General features: G+C 49.9%; 1 protein-coding gene across 1 annotated transcript; it reads left to right on the forward strand.

The window, feature by feature from the left end:
• Nucleotides 1-1,056: 1,056 nt before the first annotated feature.
• On the forward strand, nucleotides 1,057-3,919 carry fzd9a (frizzled class receptor 9a). The gene has a single exon (XM_085964336.1). It carries the CDS (start codon nucleotides 1,563-1,565, stop codon nucleotides 3,309-3,311), a length of 1,749 nt encoding a protein of 582 aa, XP_085820462.1. The 5' UTR covers nucleotides 1,057-1,562; the 3' UTR covers nucleotides 3,312-3,919.
• Nucleotides 3,920-23,232: the final 19,313 nt, after the last annotated feature.

Here is a 23,232-nt window from a genome sequence, read left to right on the forward strand (position 1 = left end):
CAGCATTCTTCGAGCGTTATTTTAACGTGTAAATTGTTTCTTAAAGCCGCTTAAAATATCAAGTGTTTATCTCCCTCTCTCCACTCCCAAACGAAGACATTTTGTGGAATATTTGGGGAAAATGCCATTTGAGACAATTAATTGCCTCATATAATCTGATTTTTTGTTTGTAGATTAAATGAATAGTTTGGCTAAACGTGTCAACCTGTACGTGTTCGTCCTACCTCCGTTATAACTTGCCGGAGACCTGTTTTCTGGCGTTTAAAAGGAAGTCAATTTCGGGGGTAAAAACGGGATTCTAATTTTCTCAGCACTTTGCATCTAACCTAGAGACAAGTGGCTTGAAATTCAGCTTTCCCTCGGCACTTAGACTGCAGCGTCTGCCGAGAGGCCGAGAAGAGCAGAAAGATCTTTGTACCCAGCGAAATAGTTGCTCGAATTTGAAATGAGTGAGAAATCTAATGCTGTGAATGTTGCATTCTTCAGAGCAGCGACAGACCCTCGAGAAAACAGACTGGGTTTAAAACACAGGCATTTTTCATTAGCAAGGAAAGGTGAAACATGTACTTTCCCAACTTTTTGGGATGTGTTAAGGACTGTTCAGAATATTTTAAAACACTTAATTTTTGCTGAATTTATATATAAATTCAAAAGAAAACGGAATGGAAAGGATCGACTCGGCTCAGTCCGTCAGTAGGGGGTGACACCAATTGAACAAGGCTCCCACTCTGTGGCTGTTTTGCAATCCCTGTCTGTCGGCTCAAAATTTGACTGACAAGTGGGACAAGCCCACCCCTTTTGCGCTTGAGTGGCAGGTGAGGCAGCCAATAAGATCGCCGATGGCGCGGCAGGCGCGACGCGAGGTGCTGGTGGGAGCCAATGGGAGGCGGGCAGGGGCGGAGCTCCGGGCGACCGGCCCCGCCCCCGTGCCTCCCCGGGGCTGCTGGTGTTGCCAGGATCAGTTTCTGGGTCAGTTTCTGCAGCCTGGCCAGCGAGAAGAGGGCAGGCACCGTGGAGCGGGCTGTGCATCATCTCTACCCCCATCCACCCCATCCACCCCATCCACCCAGCCCCTCCACTGTCACCTCCACCCCCTGCCCATCAATCTCCCCGGGACTCCCGAGCCAGAGCTGGCGCCAGCATCTGCTGTTTTCAACAAAGACCAGAGAGCGAGACAGCGCGAAGTGCAGAGCTGGCGAGGAGCCGGAGGGAATCTCTCCTGTGTTTGCTAAACAACAAAAAAAAAGTCATTTCATATCAAAGCCGTTGAGGATTTGGATCAAAGCCCCTGTTTTGTGACCGCGGCGCTTGTTCTAAACAGCATTGCAAAGCGCCCGGGCTTGTGCTGGAAGCACTCACTGGAAAGTTTGACAACCGCCTAACTTCGAAGGATTGAATGAGTCGGCGAAAGTATTTAAACGGGTCGTTTATTTGAAGCTTGCAGTCCCGTCAGCAGCACCAGCACCTTGGCTTCTCTGCACTCCCTGATCTGGGGGAAGGATATGTCGGTGTGAGCTTCAGCCAAAGTTCACGCCACCGACTCTCTCTGCAAGGTGCTGAGAATGGAGCGCTTTCTCCGCAGCCTCTTTATTGCAGCCCTTTCCCAATCTCTGCTGCTCGGGACCTGCTCGGGCATCGGCTCCATCGACCACGAGCGAGGCATGGAAGCCAAATGCGAGCCGATCGAGATCCCGATGTGTCTGGGAATTGGCTACAACATGACCAGAATGCCCAACTACATGGGCCACCAGAACCAGCGGGAAGCTGCCATCAAGCTGCACGAGTTCGCCCCTCTGGTCGAGTACGGCTGTCACGTCCACCTCCGGCTTTTCCTCTGCTCCCTCTATGCCCCCATGTGCACTGACCAGGTGTCCACCTCCATCCCAGCCTGCAGACCCATGTGTCAGCAAGCCCGCCAGCGGTGCGCCCCCATCATGGCTCAGTTCAATTTCGGATGGCCGGAGTCTTTGGATTGCAGCAAGCTCCCCACCCGGAACGACCCCAACGCCTTGTGCATGGAAGCTCCCGAGAACGCGACTGGCGAGCCTCAGAAGGGCCAAGGCATGCTGCCTGTGGCACCCAGAGCCAGGCTCCCCGGCGGCGGGGAGGGGAGGAACCAAGGGCCGCTCGGCTCCTGTGTCAACCCCGACAAGTTCCAGTACGTGGAGAAGAGCCTGACCTGCGCCCCCAAGTGCTCCCCGGGGGTGGATGTCTACTGGTCCAAGGGCGATAAAGACTTTGCTTTCATCTGGATGGCCGTCTGGTCCACGCTGTGCTTCGTCTCCACTGCGTTCACCGTGCTGACGTTCCTGCTGGATCCTCACCGCTTCCAGTATCCCGAGAGACCCATCATCTTCCTGTCCATGTGTTACAACGTCTACTCGGTGGCCTTCATCATTCGGTCGGTGGCCGGGGCTGAAAACATCGCCTGCGACCGGGAGAATGGAGAGCTGTACGTCATCCAAGAGGGCCTGGAGAGCACGGGCTGCACCATCGTCTTCCTCATCCTCTATTACTTTGGCATGGCCAGCTCCCTGTGGTGGCTCATCCTGACCTTAACCTGGTTCCTGGCCGCAGGTAAGAAATGGGGCCACGAGGCCATCGAAGCCCACAGCAGCTACTTCCACATGGCTGCCTGGGGTGTCCCGGCCATGAAGACCATCATTATACTGACTATGAGGAAGGTGGCGGGCGATGAGTTGACTGGTCTGTGTTATGTGGGCAGTATGGACGTCAATGCCCTAACCGGCTTTGTGCTCATCCCTCTGTCCTGTTATTTGGTGATCGGGACCTCCTTCATTCTAACCGGGTTCGTGGCTCTCTTTCACATCCGCAGGATCATGAAGACCGGAGGCACCAACACGGAGAAGTTGGAGAAGCTGATGGTGAAGATTGGGGTCTTCTCCATACTTTACACCGTCCCGGCCACCTGTGTCATCGTCTGCTATTTCTACGAAAGGTTGAATATGGATTATTGGAAAGTGCTGGCCTCAGAGCAGCCTTGCCTGGCCTATCCCGGGAGAAGGACTCTGGACTGCACTTTGGACATCTCCGTGCCTACCGTAGCTGTCTTCATGCTGAAGATCTTCATGTCCTTGGTGGTGGGCATCACCAGCGGGATTTGGGTCTGGAGCTCCAAGACCCTGCAGACTTGGCAAAGCTTGTGCAGCAGAAAGCTGTCGGTGAGGACTCGAGGGAAGCCCTGCAGTGGCGTCAACTGCTCCGCCAGCCACTGCCACTACAAGGCGCCTTCTGTCATGGTCCACATGAGCAAAACGGACCCTTACCTGGACAATCCAACCCATGTGTAACTCATACCAGGTAAAAACGCCAGCAGAACAGTCGGCCAGTGTGAGCCCACGACCCAGTCCACGGCTCAGGGACCAGCCCCTTGGCCAGGCGGTTTACTAGATCTAATAGTCACATTACTGATGTCTCTTAACCTATAGGATTTGTTTAGGAATTCCTGTAAAATCCGTGGAAAGGTTTAAGATCATTCCCGTTCTAAGACCTATTGGCGTGTAGAATACTGGGGGAAAGCAGTCTTTCAGAGAGAGAGAGACAGAGGGTGGATGGCTTCCTCCCAACATCGCCGCACCAATCCCCTGGGCCAAGAGTGACCCACCCACCGCTCCGCTCAGACGGGGGGGAAGAGTGTTGGTTTATTTTGAGCTGAAACTGGAAATGTGTTGTCTGTTTCTTGAGCGCCGAGTGCTTCTGAATGTCACCGTGCCAACCCTGTGGAGGGGGAAATGTTATCAGTCTCTCTCTGCAGTCATGCAGCGTGGAGCAATCTCATGTTCAAAACTTTAGTCGAATTGCGGGGGTGTACAGCATCAAAGTGTGTAACGAAAGTACGAAATATTGATGATGTTTTAAATGTTATTTTTGAATCGGAAAATACATTTTTTTACAATAATTTCTCAAGTCATTCCCTAAGATACATAATTATTATTTTTTAAATCTCCGGTCTTTTGCCGCAATATTCTCTTCCAATTAACGGAAAGCTCCTTCCTCGGGCAGTTTAAAGCAGCGAGGAGCAGGAGAGGGCAGCAGTTGGCCTCAGCACCCCTGTAAGTGTGGCAACAACCAGTCCGTGTTTTCCACTGTTATCCTGCTGGGAATGCGGCTGTTGTGTTAGGACAGATGTGACCCCCTCCCCTTTTAGTGTTCCAGTCACCCACTGTCAGGGGGGACAGTCACGAGGAATGGCCATTTGTCCAGTGGACTGGGGGTGGGGGTCACTCGGGACACCAGTACCTGTGAAAAGTATCACCTTGTGGTCAGTTAATCCCTTCTGGAGAGGAGGACAGAAAGCTAGGGAAAAAATCCTAAAATAATCTGAGAACCGTATGATTTTTTTTGTCCTGAGGCTTTTTGGTTCTTCGGCCCGGCCGACACCCGCCCCAATGTAAAATATCCAGTTTGAAAATGTTTCTTTCCCGGCATATAATACTTTCCATATAAACACTTCATTCTTCCAATAAAAACATTTCTAACTTGCGTTCGCATTTCAGCACAAGGGACTTTTTTATTTTTCAGTTTCTGTCCCATAATTTTTTTTAAAACCAAAATATTTAACCCTATCAGGTGAAGATAAAATTAGGTCACAGTTTTCAAGTGCCAGTGAAACAATACTGACCCTAGATATCTGTGATAACTATTGGGCAATAAATGATCTGTTAAAGTGTTTCTGCGGTATATAGATAGTGGCAGTGATACAAACTCGCTTTATATCAGCACAGTCCTGTAACTACTGAAGGCCCCTTGCCTACTGATTCTTTTATTGTTTTATTAATCTCGTTACAATGGTACTGAGTGGGGGTGGGGTGGTGAGTGATGAAGAGAGATGTGTTCCCTCAAATTTTTCTGTCATGGGCTATGTCTCCCACTTCCTGCCCCTTCCCCCTCCACCCCCTCCATCCCAAATCCTGAAATTGCCCTGATGTTCCCTCAACTCCATTGATTGTCTCTCTGTACTGAGCCATCCAGACTAGGGGGAGGGTCCCATGTTTGATCCCCTGTCTGAATTGACTTAGCTGATCTCAGCCAGCTAACATATGTGTCGTACAATTGGGCCTCAGTGGCCCGGGCTAGGCAGGGTAAAGCACGCCAGCGACCCGGTTGCTGATTGCTATCCAGCCACCTATACTGGAAAGTGTGGGCGTCGTCGGGCGAGGACGCGATCGGGTTCAGTCGTGATGCCCTTCACAGTCGAATATCTAGCCATTCCTTGCTGTCCAGCCTTACACATGGCTGCCCGTGCAAGCTGAAAGAGGGTGACATGCCCTAGCACCAGCCTTCAAGAGAGCTGAAGGGGAGAAAAATGGGTGGGGAAGCATAAATTGCAGTGTCAAAAATAATCAGGCGCAATATATATGGCACATTTCTCCCTGGATTCCAGTTTTGGACATTTTTATTACTTTCGTAAAAACAAGCACTCCCAGCCCCCTACCCATCCCCCCACCCCCCGACCCCCTGCCCAACCCCACAGGTATAACTTCAGTCCTTGAGCATGTTGGTAGTTTATTTCTTTCAGCTGTTGTCAGTGAAGCATTATCGTGAGGCCTCTTTCGTGTTAGTGAGGGATGAATGGTTGTGATGTGGGAACAGTTTGTCTGAATTGCTGGACAGCCATTTTTCAGGAGGATAATCAGCAGGTACCGATGCCAGTGGAGCTTTGCTGTAGAGCCTGTAAAGCACAGGTCCGTTCACAGGGACATTGGTGGGGGGGGGATGGGGGGGGGGGGAGTGCCAGCTTATAATGGACGATGCCCTCGCCTCAGCTGGGGTCATTACTTGCAAAATGGAGTGGAGGAATTATCAGCCTTAAATCATACCCTAATCCCCCCACCCCTGAGTTTCCTATTGTGCAATATAATTCCTTTTGAAGGGAGCAAGAAAGAGAGAGAGCTCCCATTCTATTCTGCTATTCTATGTGTAGATATCTCATTGCGTCTTGCATTTTCTTTTACAGTTGTAGATCTTCTTTGTATGTTGGTTGTAATTTTTTTGTGGTGATTTTAAATTGACTGACCCGCCCCCCCCCCCCAACGCTGAAATGGAACAGAGCGAGGTGCACAGGGCAAGCTGTGGGTGGGGGAGGGCGGGTGGTCAGATTGCTTGAGACTGTCTGTTGGAATGTCATTGCATCTTATTGCGTGGGATCACACTGAGCTGTAGAATGTCCTGCTGCTGGCTCAAACTGTCCCCCAGTAAAGCTCTCACAAGCGATGTTAGTGGGTTTTGATGGGGGTGGGGTGGGGGAGGGGGAGGTAGGCGTCACTGATTGCTTCTGCCACTACTAATAATTTTCTGCTTTAATATCTAACACTAAAGGAAATGGAGGCCACGTGACGAAAGTTTTCACTGCACCAGATGTGGCATCAGGTATAGCCCAAACCTACCCTTAGCATGAACTCGCGCTGAAGGTCTCAGGGCTGTTATTTCAGACTCTGCTCCCAGCCTGTCTGAAATTTCCCCCTCTGTGGCAAAACTGCCCCTTTAAACAGCCCAACAACACCGCCCCTTTAAACAGGCCATCAACACCGCCCCGTTAAACAGGTCAACAACACCGCCCCGTTAAACAGCCCAACACTTCAACACCGCCCCTTTAAACAGGCCAACAACACCGCCCCGTTAAACAGGTCAACAACGCCGCCCCTTTAAACAGGTCAACAACACCGCCCCTTTAAACAGGCCATCAACACCGCCCCGTTAAACAGGTCAACAACACCGCCCCTTTAAACAGGCCATCAACACCGCCCCTTTAAACAGGCCATCAACACCGCCCCTTTAAACAGGCCATCAACACCGCCCCTTTAAACAGGTCAACAACACCGCCCCTTTAAACAGGTCAACAACACCGCCCCTTTAAACAGGTCAACAACACCGCCCCGTTAAACAGGTCAACAACACCGCCCCTTTAAACAGGTCAACAACACCGCCCCTTTAAACAGGCCATCAACACCGCCCCGTTAAACAGGTCAACAACACCGCCCCTTTAAACAGGTCAACAACACCGCCCCTTTAAACAGGTCAACAACACCGCCCCTTTAAACAGGTCAACAACACCACCCCTTTAAACAGGCCATCAACACTGCCCGTTTAAACAGGCCAACACTTCAACACTGCCCGTTTAAACAGCCCAATACATCAACACTGCCCGTTTAAACAGGCCAACACTTCAACACCACCCCTTTAAACAGCCCAACACTTCAACACTGCCTGTTTAAACAGCCATTACATCAACACTGCCCGTTTAAACAGCCCAATACATCAACACTGCCCGTTTAAACAGCCCAATACATCAACACTGCCCGTTTAAACAGCCCAATACATCAACACTGCCCGTTTAAACAGGCCAACACTTCAACACCACCCCTTTAAACAGGCCATCAACACCGCCCCTTTAAACAGGCCAATACATCAACACTGCCCAGTTAAACTACCCAAAACCATCAATTAATTTTTTTTTAACCCTTTGAGGGTCCTCCTATTTTAGAGATGAGACTAATTTCTGTCATATGGTATCTACACAGACCTGCAGTGGGGGTACTCTGATGAATATTTGATTACTGGGGGGGAACGACCAGCTACAGGGGGTGCACCAATGCACTGTGCCACAGAGTAGTATGGGTGAGGGGGGGCTCATGTACACCCATGTGGAGAGCTGCCAATCTTAGCAGGAGATTCGCACCCACTGCACTCTCGCATTTGCAGAAGGGGCAGGTTAACTGTGGTTACCCTTTGCCCCAGATGGACAGCTCAGGGAGACATACAGAAAGAACGATCAGGATTTACTGTTTATAAATGGGTGGAATGAAGGGTGAAAAGAGTAAGGGAACAACTAAAAGAAAAGGGACTGGGCAACTTTGCAATAGTTTTGGAGAAAAGTTGCATTATTGATCATATGTCGATCTTCAATCTATCTGTATTGTAAGTATTGCACTTAACCCCTGTAACACTTTCCCGGCCACACCTTTCTCGTCATACTTTGTTGATAAGACCCCTGTACAGCATGAGCAACACCACAGGAGATCTACTAGTGTATGTATATGAACATTGGGAGATGTTACACTGCACGTGTGATGCTATCACAGACGCAGATTTCTACATCACATATTAGACCTGTGGCCTTAAAAGGACAGGCCAGACTACATACATTTTACCCCTAGCAGTAGAATAATACCCTGTGCATTCGACGGTGTGATAACCCTGTCATTATGAGCAATTCCACAGGAGGTCTGCTTTTCAAGAAGGAGTTGGATATATTTCTTAAGGCTAAAGGGATCAAGGGATATGGGGGGAAAGCAGGGACAGGGTACTGAATTTGGATGATCAGCCATGATCTCATTAAATGGCGGAACAGGCTCGAGGGGCCGAATGGCCTACTCCTGCTCCTATCTTCTATGTATCTAGTTTTATTTTAATATTGAAACGGTCCGATAAAGTGATATTCCTGAATAAAGCCTCCAGAGCTCAGGACATGGGGGAGGGGGGGAGCTGCTGCTATAATTACCAATAGATTTATGCTTCTCTATTTTATCTCAATGAATATTTCAATGAATAATGAGCGGATCAATCTGTGCTGGGTTCGCTGACCTCAGCCAGGCTGCTAGTAGGCCACTAAATTTGCCCTCAGCACCCCACGGCTAAGGAGCAGTAAATCAGCCAGCGTTTCCACTCCTGCTTGCTGGCTAGTGTCACATCCGGAAAGTTGCATGTCAACATTGGGGGAGAATAGGATGTGACTCTGCTGTGATGCTCCCTGTGGTCGAATAGTCTAGTGACACTTTATTGCCTAGGCTCACACATGAAGGATGGTCACTTGAACAAGGTACCAGAAAGCAGCCAGTGCCAGTGGCTCTGAACCCAATGAGAGTCAGCACCTTCAGGAAACAAGGGAAAGAAATTGGCCAAGAGAAAGGAATTCCACATTTTTTTTATGTTTCTTACTAATAAGACTCTTCCAAATGAAACCATGCTGGAATCCTGTCAATGGCAGCCTCTCCTGGGTGGGGCTGGGGTGTGAGTGATGGGAAAGTAATGGCAGTAAGTTGGGAATGAAGTATACCGGCAGCATTTAACTTTTAGCCGGTCTGAGAGGTTGTCACCAAAGCTCTCCCACCTTTCCAAAGTGTAGAGTGTTTATTATTCATTTTCACCTGCTGCCTAAGGTAAGGAAGGTTTTATGCCAGGAATATCTTTCTCGGTGATCATATCCTAGAAATGTTGATCATTGCCTGTCCCTTTTTAGACTTTGATAGCCTGTTTCTTTTAGGGGTGCGTGTGACAATTTCAGAATGCCAGCTGGTGAGTGTAAGGAAGACTTTCTGAATGGGCTCTGTGGGTGGGATGTCTCACCATCCGGCCTGGCAGAACAGGAAGGCATAAGCGTGCTACCCATGCTTTTCCACGTGTCAGTTTGGCTCACTCAGTAGCATGCTTGCCTCTGAGTCAGAAGTTGTGGTTCAAGTTCCCACTCAAGACCTGAGCGGTTCGGTGCAGTACCGAGGGAGTGCTGAATTGTCAGAGGCGCTGTCTTTTGAACAAGATGTTAAATCAAGGTATTTGGGTATTGTGCATTGGAAAATCGTCTCTCAGCCTGTTTTAAAATAGGCCATTTTTCCATCTCCGTCTTTAGTTTGGAAGTTATTGATGAATCCAATGATCAACAGCAAATCATATATCAGAACTCCAGCCAGGTTCGCACCCCTTTCCTTGGCTCTAACGGGCTGGATTTGGACCTGACTCACAAAGACGGCCACTCCAGTAGGAACCTATTCAGGGAAGAGTCAGTTTGAGGCCATCTTAAAAAATACCCACCCCTTCCTCCCAATTTCCCCCCCTCACATCCTGAAGATGTTGGGACCTGAGCTGGGATATAGTCCAGTGGGTATCAGCCGCCCTCCAGCACTTCACCTAAGTGGCATGAGTCTGAGCATTCAGGGAAGACAAGAGACTGGAAAGAGGTTGAAGTGATGGATGAGGTTGGATGTGGGTTTGTGACAACAGCCATCAGAACAAGTGTATCCTCCTCCGTTTCCTTTTCCATGATCATTGTCTGTCATAGCCGGACCCTGTACAGGAGGCTGTGCAAATGGATTGTATTGCCTGTAGTTCACTTCTCTCTGTCCACTCGATGATTGTAGATTTATTAATTTATGGTAAGACAAACAATAGAATATCATTTTTGTATATGTTTATGATAGTTTAAATGCAAATATATATTTTTGGGGTTTTTTTTGTAAACCGTGTCCGCCTTTTATTTCTGCATCACACGCTCCAGACCTCAGGTGAGGGGCTGGCTTCAAATGAAATGGACTCACTGCAGCTAAGATAAAATGAGAAAAGGCGGCACCTCGGGTAAATATTTAGACAGGAAAATCCATCACTCTGTAGATATTCAGCTTCTACAGAACGAGTTTCACCATCGGGATTTTTTTCACGGAGAGAGCCTTCCCTTTATATTAAAAGATTTTGAATGAATTTTATGCTCATTATGATGAGGGATTGAGAATAAAGCATTTTCCACTTTGGGCATTAAGCACGTCCTGGGTCAGGTACAGCACAGGATTAGATCCAGAGTGAAGGTCCTTCTACCCCAACCTCAGCATCCACGGCCAATCTGACATTCTTCACCTCTACACCGGCCATCCTGTGCCCTCCTGAGTGAATTTGCCAATTTAATGCAATTAGCTCAAACTAGGGGCAGTTTTGTGCTTGGGCCCCATGCCCACAGGACCTGGATTGAGACACAGCCACATATCACAGAGGACTTTGTAACCAGGGAAGGCTTTCAGCAGTCAGGGCTAGATTTGAACCTTGGTGTTAAAGGTGAAAGACCAGGCCCAAACCCATTGGGCTGGATTTTCATTCAGGAGTCGGGTTGGAGGCGGGACTACAACTTTCGGGGTTGTAGTCCCGCCTCCATCGAGATGCGGCCAATCCATGCGATTTTAACTTAATTGACCTTGTTGAGCCCGCCCAGCGGGCTCAGCAGGCCAATTAAGGGCCACCCGGCAACAGGTGATGTCACAGACTGAAATTTCATCTGTCAAGAGCTTTTGACAGATGAAATATCAGCGTTTCACGGCTGTTTGAAGCTGTCAAACACTGAGTCTTACTTCTAACCTGAGTCCTTCTCCACAGACTCAGTTAGAAATCTCTCCTGCGCAGAAAACTGCAGGCTGTCACTTTTGACAGTTCGCAGCCATTCTGCTTTCTGTGCTGGTGAGATGAGGGACTCCCGAGACCTAAAGGAAGGAAGGCTGAAAAGGTAAGAAAAGGTATGTAAAACTTATTTAATCACTTTAGACACACCAAACACACTTACCTTTGCACTCATGCACACATCACTCACCTGAACACCGACATCTCGACCCCTCCAAGTCCTTCAATCCGACGGCCCGCCTCCTCTAACTTGGCGTGGTTTGGAGCCGTTGGGAATCCCACACTTCAACCTTAAAAATAGGGATTAGGCTAAAAACTGCCTGTTAACAGGCGGTTAATTGGCACTAATCCCTTCCTGCCTCGGGTAGGCGGGTCCCAGTGCGGGGCGGGTACCCGCCTCCTTTGAAACTGGCATGGAGGCGGGTTTGGGTGCGGGATGGGGCCGGGACCCCTGATTTTGGGACCCCTGATTTCGGGATTTTAACCCCCCCCCCCCCGCACGCCTCCAATCCCGACTCCACGGCCCAATGAAAATCCTGCCCATTGTTTCAACCAGTCCCCTTCTCATCACCAACTGTTTAAAAACCATTTGCAAAGGATTATCATTAAACTGTTTAACATTCTTCTATCTATTTGTCTAATTATGTTTATAAAAAATATATATATATGGTGCTGCTCTGAAGGCTCAGTCAGTGACTACATAGCCTGGCCTACAACAGGTAACTCGGCCATTTTATAAAGGTGAATATTGTAAGTCCCTAAGGAAGGAGAGAGAACGGGAGGGAGGTGGGGGGCGGGTGTGATTGCAGGCCAGCAGTGGCCCTCGGGAGTGCTGTGGAGCCAGGCGGAGCACTTCTCCTCACGGTTCCACATCAAACTTTTTTTTTAAACGACCCTTTCGGTGGCGGGGCTTACTAGGCCGCATCCACTCCTGGAAAACCTGAGCAGAGCAGGCCCGATACCTGCTACATTTAGGGCAGCCCAATTTCTCTGAGGGGGTGTTAAAACAGGCACCAGACCCCCCCATTAACATATGCAAGAGGCCCATCACCTGTTTTAGGCGGCCACCTTGGATGCCTGAAAAATGATCAACCCGATATGACGTTTTTCAGGCATCCTTGGGGCACAGGATGATGGTCTCTAAAAGTGAACCCTGTTGCTCCCATTTTATGTTTATGAAACGGGCGCAACGAAGATCAATTTGTACCCCATAAAGTGCACAAGATACTTGACGGGAATGATCAGACACCATGGGCTGGATTTTATCAATGGAAGCGTGTAGGAGGCGGGACTCCCACTTTTGGGGTTGTAGTCCCGCCTCCATCGAGTTGTGGCCAACCCACTCGATTTTCCCCTGATTGACCTTGTTGAGCCCGCCCAATCTGTACTATAAGTTAATTCCTTCCTCTCAGGCTGATTTAGAGATCTCTCCAGAACAGAAAGCAGAGGCTGCAGATTTTGACAGCTTGCGGCCATTCTGCTTCCTGTGCCGGTGAGATGAGGGACTCCCGAGACCTGAAGGAAGGAAGGTTGCATTAGTAACTAAAGGTAAGTAAAACTTACTTAAATACTTTACACACACCAAACACACTTACCTCTGAACTCATGCACCCATCACTCACCTGAACACCAGACATCTCAAAACCTCCAAGCCCTTCAGCCCGACGGTCCACCTCGCTAACTTGGCGTGGTTTGGAGCCGTCGGGAAGCCCACACTTCAGGGATAAAAATAGGGATTAGGCTAAAAACTGCCTGTTAACTACCTGTTAATAAGCAGTTAATTGGCACTAATCCTCTTCCTGCCTCGGGGAGGCGGCTCCCAGCACAGGTCGGATACCCACCTCCTGGGAAACGGGCATGGAGGTGGGTTGGGGCCGGGATGGGATCGTGCCCCCTCGATTTCGCGATTTTAACCCCCCACACGCCTCCAATCCCGCCTCAACGGCCCGATGAAATTCGAGCCCCATGTAGGAGTTGTCAGAATTATTAGGAGAGGTGACCAAAAGCGTTGCCAAAGATGAGTCTTGGAGGAAGCTTTGGAAGGTGGGAAGCCAGGTGCAGGATGCAGGAATTTCAAGAGGTAATTTTAGAGGGCAGGAGCAGGATGGCGAAAGTATCTGCCACTCGTGGAGTTGAGTCACGGTAGACCAGAATCGTAAGATCAGAGGCTGCGGGCTGGGATGTATGGCTGGTAATGACTGCAGAAGTAGGGCGGGACAAGGCAAGGGTCGGAAAAAAAACGGACTCGTTTGCAAAACCAAGCAACTCCAATTTCCAAAATGTCAAACCAATGCCGAAAACGTGCAAGCCAGTTGATCAAGATTGCAGTATGCTGTCCATGGAGTGCCCTGTATAATGGGTGACAATGTCATTTCCCTCCCGTGCTGAAGTTCCACGATCCTGCGCTCCCAGTAGGCCAGTCACACTCGCAGGGAATATGAATCAGAGCTCGGGATAGGCCTGCTGATTCCTGCTGGGATAGACTCCCACGGACACCAGCCACCCTTCAGTACCTTGGCCAAGGGGGATTCTTCACATGTGGGCCTAGACAGTGAGTGAGGCCATTCAACTGTGAGCAGCACCTCAGCTGATTTGGCCATGTCCTCACCTGACAGCCACACGCACAGTTTCCCTCAGGAATCACTTTACAACAATCCAGAGTGGGAAACCTGGCTGATTATTTTCCTCTCCTGAGCTCAGGGCACCGTGCTCAGTAATCGGACCTCACTGCCAACCCTTAGGTTAGATGAGCTAACCTGGCAAAGGAAGACTGGCTTGTATCTATTGACAACCACTGCTTTCACCCAATGGCAGTAATGCCAACTCTCACGAATTAATCGTGGGACAGGCGATTTTTTAGTAAAAAATTGCCCCAGCTTGTGAGTCAGCGGTAAAAAGTCATGATTTTCCTGCAGGAGACTCAAAGTTCTCAGGCCTGTGCAGTTCACGTTTAATGATATGACGTCACATTCAATGACCAGCCCTTTCCAAGCTGCGCATGTGTCCCGCAATTTTGAAAGTCGTGGAGCGGGGGTGGGGGTGGGGGGCTGGGGGAGAGGCTTGAAACTGCCGCTGGGGGAGCGGGCTTGGATTTTGTACCGGCGGATTTTAATTCGCTTTCAAACCCTTAAAGGGGTGAGGCGCGCTCGGAACACCGCCCCCTCCTCCTGAAAGGCCGCGGATCATGTCGGCATTGGCGGCCGAGCCTGTTCGAGCTGCCGCCGGCTTGGCGGCCTTGCTAGGACCGGGACCGGGAGCTGGAGCCGGGCCTCCGCCCTCTTACGCAGCAGCGATGATGATGAAGAGCGCCAGCAGATGGGGCTCGGGTTCGGAGTTGCCGCCCGCCGCACTCTGCCAGCCCACCGTTGGCCGGCACTGGGCCTGCAGCCGAGGATCCGCCGAGCATCTTCGCCCCGGAGCTGGACGGGGAGCTCGATGAGAAAGTGAACGGCGAGCTGGAGCCCGACCTGGCGTCGAAGGTAAACGGATGGTCGGGGATTGAATGTGGGGGGGGGGGGAGGGGGGGAAACTGGGACCTGGGCTGAAAGGTGGGGGGAGTAACCAGGACTAATGATCAGTTTGGAGGTGTGGGGTGGGTATCGGGGTGGGTTTGGGGGGCTGAGAGGGTATCGAGGTGGGTTTAGGGGGGTAGGGGGTGTCGTGGGTTTGGGGGTGTGGGTGGGTTTGGGGCTGTGGGTGGCTTTGGGGTGTGGGTGGGTTTGGGGTGAGTTTGGGGGTGTGGGTGGGTTTGGGGTTGCGGGTGGGTTTGGGGCTGTGGGTGGCTTTGGGATGTGGGTGGGTTTGGGGTGAGTTTGGGGGTGTGGGTGGGTTTGGGGGTGTGGGTGGGTTTGGGGCTGTGGGTGGCTTTGGGGTGTGGGTGGGTTTGGGGTGAGTTTGGGGGTATGGGTGGGTTTGGGGGTGTGGGTGAGTTTGGGGGTGTGGGTGGGTTTGGGGGTGTGGGGTGGGTTTGGGGGTGTGGGTGGGTTTGGGGGTGTGGGGTGGGTTTGGGGGGGTGGGTGGGTTTGGGGGTGTGGGGTGGGTTTGGGGGTGTGGGGTGGGTTTGGGGGTGTGGGTGGGTTTGGGGGTGTGGGGTGGGTTTGGGGGTGTGGGTGGGTTTGGGGGTGTGGGTGGGTTTGGGGGTGTGGGTGGGTTTGGGGGTGTGGGTGGGTTTGGGGGTGTGGGTGGGTTTGGGGGTGTGGGTGGGTTTGGGGGTGTGGGTGGGTTTGGGGGTGTGGGTGGGTTTGGGGGTGTGGGTGAGTTTGGGGGTGTGGGTGGGTTTGGGGGTGTGGGGTGGGTTTGGGGGGGTGGGTGGGTTTGGGGGTGTGGGTGGGTTTGGGGGTGTGGGTGGGTTTGGGGGTGTGGGTGGGTTTGGGGGTGTGGGTGGGTTTGGGGTGTGGGTGAGTTTGGGGGTGTGGGTGGGTTTGGGGTGTGGGTGAGTTTGGGGGTGTGGGTGGGTTTGGGGTGTGGGTGAGTTTGGGGGTGTGGGTGGGTTTGGGGTGTGGGGTGGGTTTGGGGGTGTGGGTGGGTTTGGGGGTGTGGGGTGGGTTTGGGGGGGTGGGTGGGTTTGGGGGTGTGGGTGGGTTTGGGGGTGTGGGGTGGGTTTGGGGGTGTGGGTGGGTTTGGGGGTGTGGGGTGGGTTTGGGGGTGTGGGTGGGTTTGGGGGTGTGGGTGGGTTTGGGGGTGTGGGTGAGTTTGGGGGTGTGGGTGGGTTTGGGGGTGTGGGTGAGTTTGGGGGTGTGGGTGGGTTTGGGGGTGTGGGGTGGGTTTGGGGGTGTGGGTGGGTTTGGGGGTGTGGGGTGGGTTTGGGGGGGTGGGTGGGTTTGGGGGTGTGGGTGGGTTTGGGGGTGTGGGTGGGTTTGGGGGTGTGGGTGGGTTTGGGGGTGTGGGTGGGTTTGGGGTGTGGGTGGGTTTGGGGGTGTGGGGTGAGTTTGGGGGTGTGGGTGGGTTTGGGGGTGTGGGGTGGGTTTGGGGGTGTGGGGTGGGTTTGGGGGTGTGGGTGCGTTTGGGGGGTGTGGGGTATGGGGTGGGTTTGGGGTGTGGGTGGGTTTGGGGTGTGGATGGGTTGGGGGTGTGGGTGGGTTTGGGGGTGGGGTGGGTTTGGGGGTGTGGGTGGGTTTGGGGGTGTGGGTGGGTTTGGGGGTGTGGGGTGAGTTTGGGGGTGTGGGTGGGTTTGGGGGTGTGGGGTGGGTTTGGGGGTGTGGGGTGGGTTTGGGGGTGTGGGTGCGTTTGGGGGGTGTGGGGTATGGGGTGGGTTTGGGGTGTGGGTGGGTTTGGGGTGTGGATGGGTTGGGGGTGTGGGTGGGTTTGGGGGTGGGGTGGGTTTGGGGTGTGGGTGGGTTTGGGGGTGTGGGGGTGAGTTTGGGGGTGTGGGTGGGTTTGGGGGTGTGGGGTGAGTTTGGGGGTGTGGGTGGGTTTGGGGGTGTGGGTGGGTTTGGGGGCGTGGGGTGGGTTTGGGGCTGAGGGGTGGGTTTGTGGCTGTGGGTGGGTATCAGGTGGGTTGGTGCTGTGAGTTATTTATGGAGTTACTCTGTCACAGAGACACGGAGAGAGAGAGAGAGAGATAGCACATGAGAGGACCAGAGAAAGAAGGAGGTAGGAATCAGTGCAAGACAGGCGGAATCCCACCGGTCGCCTGTTACATGCCCCACCCGATAATCAGTTTTATTGACTTCAATGGGATCCAGAATCTATTACAGTAGCAAGGGTTTCTGTGTAACCCCAGGCACCAGTGGTTTATAGAGGAGATAGGCAGGTAACAGCCATTACCCCTCTCACTTTTCTTTTCTTTTTATTTTCTCTCGTTCATTACCTGTTTCCTTTCAAGCAGTGGGATTGATCTTGACTCTGTACCATAGTGTGAAGCGGGTGATAGCGAGCTGGCAGCCCGTTTTACATCTCGCCCCATTTTTCTTTACATTGAAGTTAATTGGAGAGATGGAAAACGAGCTCCCGACTCACCTGTTTTACACCATCGTTAGAAATCTACCCCAGTGAACTAGAACTACCCCCCTCAAAGCCCAGATTTGGTCAGGGATGGGGGATGGGGGTCCAAGCTCACTCTGTCTCTTCCTCTCCCTGTCTTTCTCTCGTTCTCTGTCTCTCTCTCTCTCTCTCTCTCTTCCTCTCCCTATCTCTCTCTCTTTCTGTACCCTTTGCTCTGTCTCCCTCTCTTTGTCTCTCTGACTGTCCAGCTCGCTCTCTATCTGTCTGATTTTTAATGAAAATTTACCCCAACTTGCGAAGGTTCGTGGTAACAGGTAGGATTTTTAAAAAGTTTTTAGTGAAGCATTTTCAAATGCAGTAATATAGGTTTTGTAGGAGCTGTGACCTATTAGAGATTAAATAAAGCCACTAATGAGGTTTATAAACCAAAAAATACCAACTCATGATTTCTTACCAAATCTCACAATTTCTAAGAGTTTGTCTCATGACTTATGAGATGTTGGCGTTGGCATTACTGCAACGGGCCATCAATTGTGGTTCTAAATGTATTGTTTGGCAGTGTCGACTCTCCAAAGTGTAAGTATATCTGTTTAAAAGTCAAGCAATTCTTTGGATAAAACCAATGCTAAAAACACACAAAACATTAAAGGATGAGTTGTGGCTGGTGGCTGGGCAGCCAGCTGTACAGGCCGCAGTTCATTCCTGCCCGGGTGTTTGCAGGCCTGTCATTCAAACCCACCTATCACATTGGGTTTCAACCAGCATGGTTTTGAGTGAGTGCAGGACCGCAGTGAGGATTTTTGCAGCGAACACAGCAACTTGGCAAAGAACAGGAGGTTAAATGACCCGAATTCTGTCTTTTTGGGCCAAACTGAAGCTTTTTAAATGAATAAACAAAATGACTTCAACTCGGGAATCACAAAATTGGGGGATATTGTTAAAACTGAGGAAGACTGTGACAAAATACAAGGCGGCATTAATAAACTTGCAGAATGGGTGTGTAATTGGCAAGTGAATTTCAATATAGATGTTTAAGGTGATGCATTTTGGTAGGAAGAATGAGGAGACCACATACTCATTGGAAAATAAGGTGGTGAAATTTGATAAGGGCTGAAAACGGGCACGGGCACCGAGATGTGATATGCCCGCGCCCAATCAAAAAGCACAGGCAGCTCCTCAATTTGGTGCTGCCTGCTACTTTACATGATTGTAGCGCACAGCCTAATGATTAACATGCTGCTGACAGGCTGTGTGCTCAACAGGCGGCCCAAGTTCATGTTGCTTAAAGCTAGCCTGTTCCTTTTCAAGGCAGTCTTTAGTCCTTAAAGCGGAACTGCCTTCTAAAAAAAATTAAAAATCCTTCAGAACTAGGCAGTCTGCAGCTCTTAAAGCTGAACTGTCTTCTGCAAAAAAAATCCTTCAGAACTAGGCAGTCTGCCGCTCTTAAAGCTAAACTGTCTTCTGCACATAAAAAATGCTAAAAGTGCTTCAGCACTAACACAAATGGCTCAACAGGCCAGGGAAAGGGCACCTGAGGTTTCGGACGCAGCACTTCAGCTTTATGCAGAGGGTCAATACTGGAAGAGAGGTCCTCTACCCATAGGAGGGCAGGAGGCCTTCCAGAAAGAAAGATGTGGGCCCAGATCGCTGTTGCCATCACTGCAAGCCATTGCCCCCAGGACCTGGCTCCAGTGCCCAAAGAAGTTACATGACCTCATGTGGTCTAGGCCAGTGAATGCATCTTCAAAAGCCCTCTCCTATCAACTGCACTACTCGCCTCACACACTGCTCAATGCTCGATTTCATACTCTCAGCCACCAGCTCCTCAAGGTCGTCCTGCAAGGCCATCTGCAGCGTCCCCCACTGAAAGTCAGCAGCCTTCCACCAGCCCTGCTGCAGCCACTGCGTGACATCACTAGGATAGGCAAAGGCAGATACAAGACACTCACTAAGAGAATGCACAAGGGTGATTAGTTGATTTTTTGATGTAATATTGGATGCATATATGGATAACGTTGGATTGGAAAGTTTGCTTTGTGATGGTTTCTGTTTCAGAATTTGGCCAAGAGGACACTGTGATGGTCATTAACAGAGGGAAGGTACCGCAGGCGGATGATTCCATCCCAGATATCCCAGCCAGAAAGGGGCTGTCTGGGTTGCCACCTTCCTTCTGCTTCCTCCTCTTCTGCTTCTTCCTCTTCCCTCTGTGAGCAGCTTGTCCCCTTTTCTGCCTCTGCTTCATCTCCATGTGATGTTGCAGCCCAAGGGGGACTGCAGCTAGAGCTCCCAGGACTGGGCGCGTGGTCTTTTCACAGGCCCTCCTTTAAGAGCCAAAGCCTTGCAAACATCCAGCAGCACCCCCTGCACACATTAACAACTTTTTAAATTTATTGCACGAAGATACTACTCCAATAAAATGTAAAAAAAAAGGTCCAAAAATTTAAATCTAATCTTACCTGACAGATGTATGTGTCCCTTTAAGAAGCACAGGCAGCGTCCCTGTTGTACTGCAGCACGCACATTCTTCCGTGCGTGGTTTGGAGAGGGTGGTATCAAGAGCAGCGACGTCCAAAATCACAGTCATGCACCAATTCAGGCGTTGCACACCGATTGACGTCACAATCTGCATCATTTACATGTGGGCGGCAAACGCAGGTGTTGGAGGAAATTTTAAAATGGCACCGTAGTGCCTGCTGAAATTCTAGACATTCATTAACATTTTGCAGACACTGGCACAACAGGCAGCTGACTTGATCTGCTTACACCAAACGTGTGATGTCACTTGCACAGGACAGTAATATAATTAAGTTGTTTGCTAACGGTATAATAATATGATCAACTTGTTTTTGATAGAATGTGATTAAGGGTTGCTAAGCTATCGGATTGGCCAAAGTTAAAGAATGCTAAAGTGCCCGATTGGTCAAATGTAATATGGTATCTTTCCTGTTTTTAAATGGTATAAAAGGAGCACGGCTGCTATTGCAAAATTGAGAAGTTTGGCGATCACATCCATAAGGTGTTAGTGCTTCTCCCAGAGCTCTGTAGTATAATAAATACTGTTCTCCTTTGATTGGTGTCCGTGTCCGGTTTATTTAAAGCAGAGAGTTAAGTTGGGTACGCGTCGACTTTGTATATCACTTAGTCTGCTCAGGCACCAATTAATTCTATATCAATTTGGCGCTGCGAGCAGGGTGAGTGGAAATTACGGGGGACGCTCGACGGGGTGTCTCGGGTAATTAGTAACTCATCAAAAGAATCTTAGAGGACCGGACTACCAGAAAGGATACCAGTTTAGTATTTTAATTAAGTATAAGTTAAGGATTGTCTTTGTGAAGGATAAATGTGTAGTGTTGTTATGCCTAAATTTGTTATAGGATAAGATACGGTTGCCGGTGAGACACTGATCCCGTCTACCTAGAGACCGGACTCGTGTTGGTGAAAACACGCGATTCGTCTGAGAAACGCTCAGACTGTGATCCGTGGCCGTGAGTATTGAAGCTCATGGTGGTGAAAACACGCGATTCGTCTGAGAAACGCTCAGACTGTGATCCGTGGCCGTGAGTATATTTTCTCTCTCAAATATGGGGAAGAAAGATAAAGAGGTCCAAAAAGGATCCGAGGGAAATCCTATGGAAGGTAAACAAGTTAAGAAGGGACCAGAAGGGACCCTGTCACACACCTTTATGACAAAAAGACAATCTACTATTAAGTGTATGCAGAAAGACGGGTGGGATATCACACAGTCTTTAGAATGCCAAAGAGTCTGGTGGAACTTCCAGACTAAAGATAAGACTAAGAAGGCAGGAGTAATGTTAGTACACCAGTTAAATGGTCTGTTAGAACAAGTAAATACAGTTAAAGAAAAGTGTAAGAGGACAGAGGAAGAAAACAAGTCTCTCAAGGAGAAAGTAAGTGACTTAAAACGAACACTTAAAGAAATGGAGGCAGGGAATAACATGTCGCTCCCGCCATATAGCAGCCTACGGCCCTCCGCCCCTACCGCCCCCTCGAATAATGAAAGTAGTGATGAGGATGAAATTAACGACATGGCTCTGGTAACAAGGGGAGGAACTACGGGAGATGGGGGCAACAACCCAAGAACAAAACATTATTATAAAAGCTTCACTCCAGGAGAAAAACAACAGATAGTTGATGCCTTAGGGCCCCTAAAACCAAGAAGTAGAAATGCCCAGTTCTGGACTAAATTAGACCAGATGATACTAGTACATGACCTCCATCTCCGGGACGTACATATACTAGTCCGGGCAGCCTGTCCCGCGGATAAATGGAGATTGGTACCCCAAGATAATGCACAGCCCAATCAGGACTATTTGGGGGGTCGATGGGTAAACCAACAACCCTTGTCAGCAACCCATGAACAACAAGAAGTAGCTCGTCAGGCTTTTAAAACTGCCATACAAACAGCCCTTGGAGATTCCCCGACCAATTGGGATAGAATAACATCAGCTAAACAAAATAAGGGAGAGGGGGCTTCTGAATTCGGAGAAAGATTGTTCCTTATTTATGAGGAGAGCTCAGGAATAGCAGGAGATATGACGCAAGATGATCCAGGCTTTGTACAAGCATACAAAGATGGACTATCAGCTGGACACCAAGCGGTCCTTAAAACCGGGTTGGTTTCACACGAACGCTATGACGAGGTGGTTCGATGGGCAACTAGACTGGAAGGACAACTTAACCAACAAATAAATCCGTAAAACAAGAAAAGATAGGGGCAGTATCTACGTCAGACCAAGGCGCTAAACCAAAAAGAGGAACCTGCCATAATTGTGGCAAGGCAGGGCACTTTGCGGAGGAATGCAGAGAATCCAAAGGGGGAGTTAAAAAGACCTGTGGTTATTGTGGCAAACCAGGCCACTTTGAAGCCACATGCTTTCGCAAACACGGGAAACCCACCCCAGGACCTAGTAGAGAAACCATGAGCGACAAAGATTGGGAGGAATGGAAGCAGTGGCAAAAGTTTAAAGAACAGAAGTGAAGTCCTATGGCCCCCATTAAGGCCAAAAAGGAGGGACGCATTTACGTGTCTGCACTAGTAGGGGGCCGACAATGTGAAATGCTAGTGGACACAGGCGCCTCCGTATCTGTCACCGATCTCCCACTCCCGACAACTCACCAGTCAACATGGTTACGAGGGTTGAGCGGAAACCTAACCCAAGCCTTTTTAAGTACTACCCAATTGGTAGACGTAGGAAACATGTACTTGCCCATGAGATTCTATGTGCACAGGTCTCATGAGGGAACTATATTAGGAAATGATATTATGAAAGAGTATCAAGCTCTCATAGATTGTGGAAAAGGGAAAATAACCTGGCCCCGACCTGACGGCAGAAAAGAAAAACTAGCAAAAATAGCTAACAACCTGGGAACAGTGGGAATAGCCACTGTTACCACTAGGGATTGGGAAACAGAGAGAGGAATTTATGGACTAATTTGTGAAAATGTTCCCGGAGTATGGGCTCAGAATAAATTAGATACTGGAAAGGCTAATATAAAACCAATTAGTACTCCAGGACCGGAACATACCCCACATAAGCAATACCCAATAAAACCAGAAGCTAAAAAGGCTGTAAAAGAAATAGTAAAGGGTTTTGTAGAAAAAGGAATCTTGAGAGAAACAACAAGCACCACTAACTCACCTACCTGGCTGGTAGGAAAGCCGGACGGGAGCTTTAGGCTCACCATAGATTACACGGCTCTAAATAAAGTGACTCCGAAATTACACCCGATTGTTGCCAGTCCGGCTACAATCTTGAATGGATTGTCCCCGGAACATAAGATATTTACAGTATTGGATATAGCCAACGGATTCTGGTCCCTGCCTTTGGACCAGGAATCACAGGAAAAATTTGCCTTTACAGTGGACGGCTGCCAGTATACCTGAACCCGTTTACCGCAGGGGTTTCATAACAGCCCGGCTATATTTCACCGGGTGATGAGTAATATGTTGGCAACAATTCCCATCCCAGAGTCAAGCACAGTATTACAATATGTAGATGACATATTAATTGCTTCGGACACGGAAGAGTCACACAAAGAGGCCCTTACCCTAATATTAGAAGGTTTAGAATCAGCCGGCTTAAAAATAAGCCC

This window comes from Somniosus microcephalus, chromosome 22 (genome assembly GCF_052327205.1).
Source record: "Somniosus microcephalus isolate GS21.2 chromosome 22, FLI_Smic_1.0, whole genome shotgun sequence".
Taxonomy (NCBI): Eukaryota; Metazoa; Chordata; class Chondrichthyes; order Squaliformes; family Somniosidae; genus Somniosus; species Somniosus microcephalus.

Bases quoted from the DNA above. Each gene is read 5' to 3' on its own strand.
- fzd9a (XM_085964336.1), top strand. From the start codon at position 1,563: ATGGAGCGCTTTCTCCGCAGCCTCTTTATTGCAGCCCTTTCCCAATCT.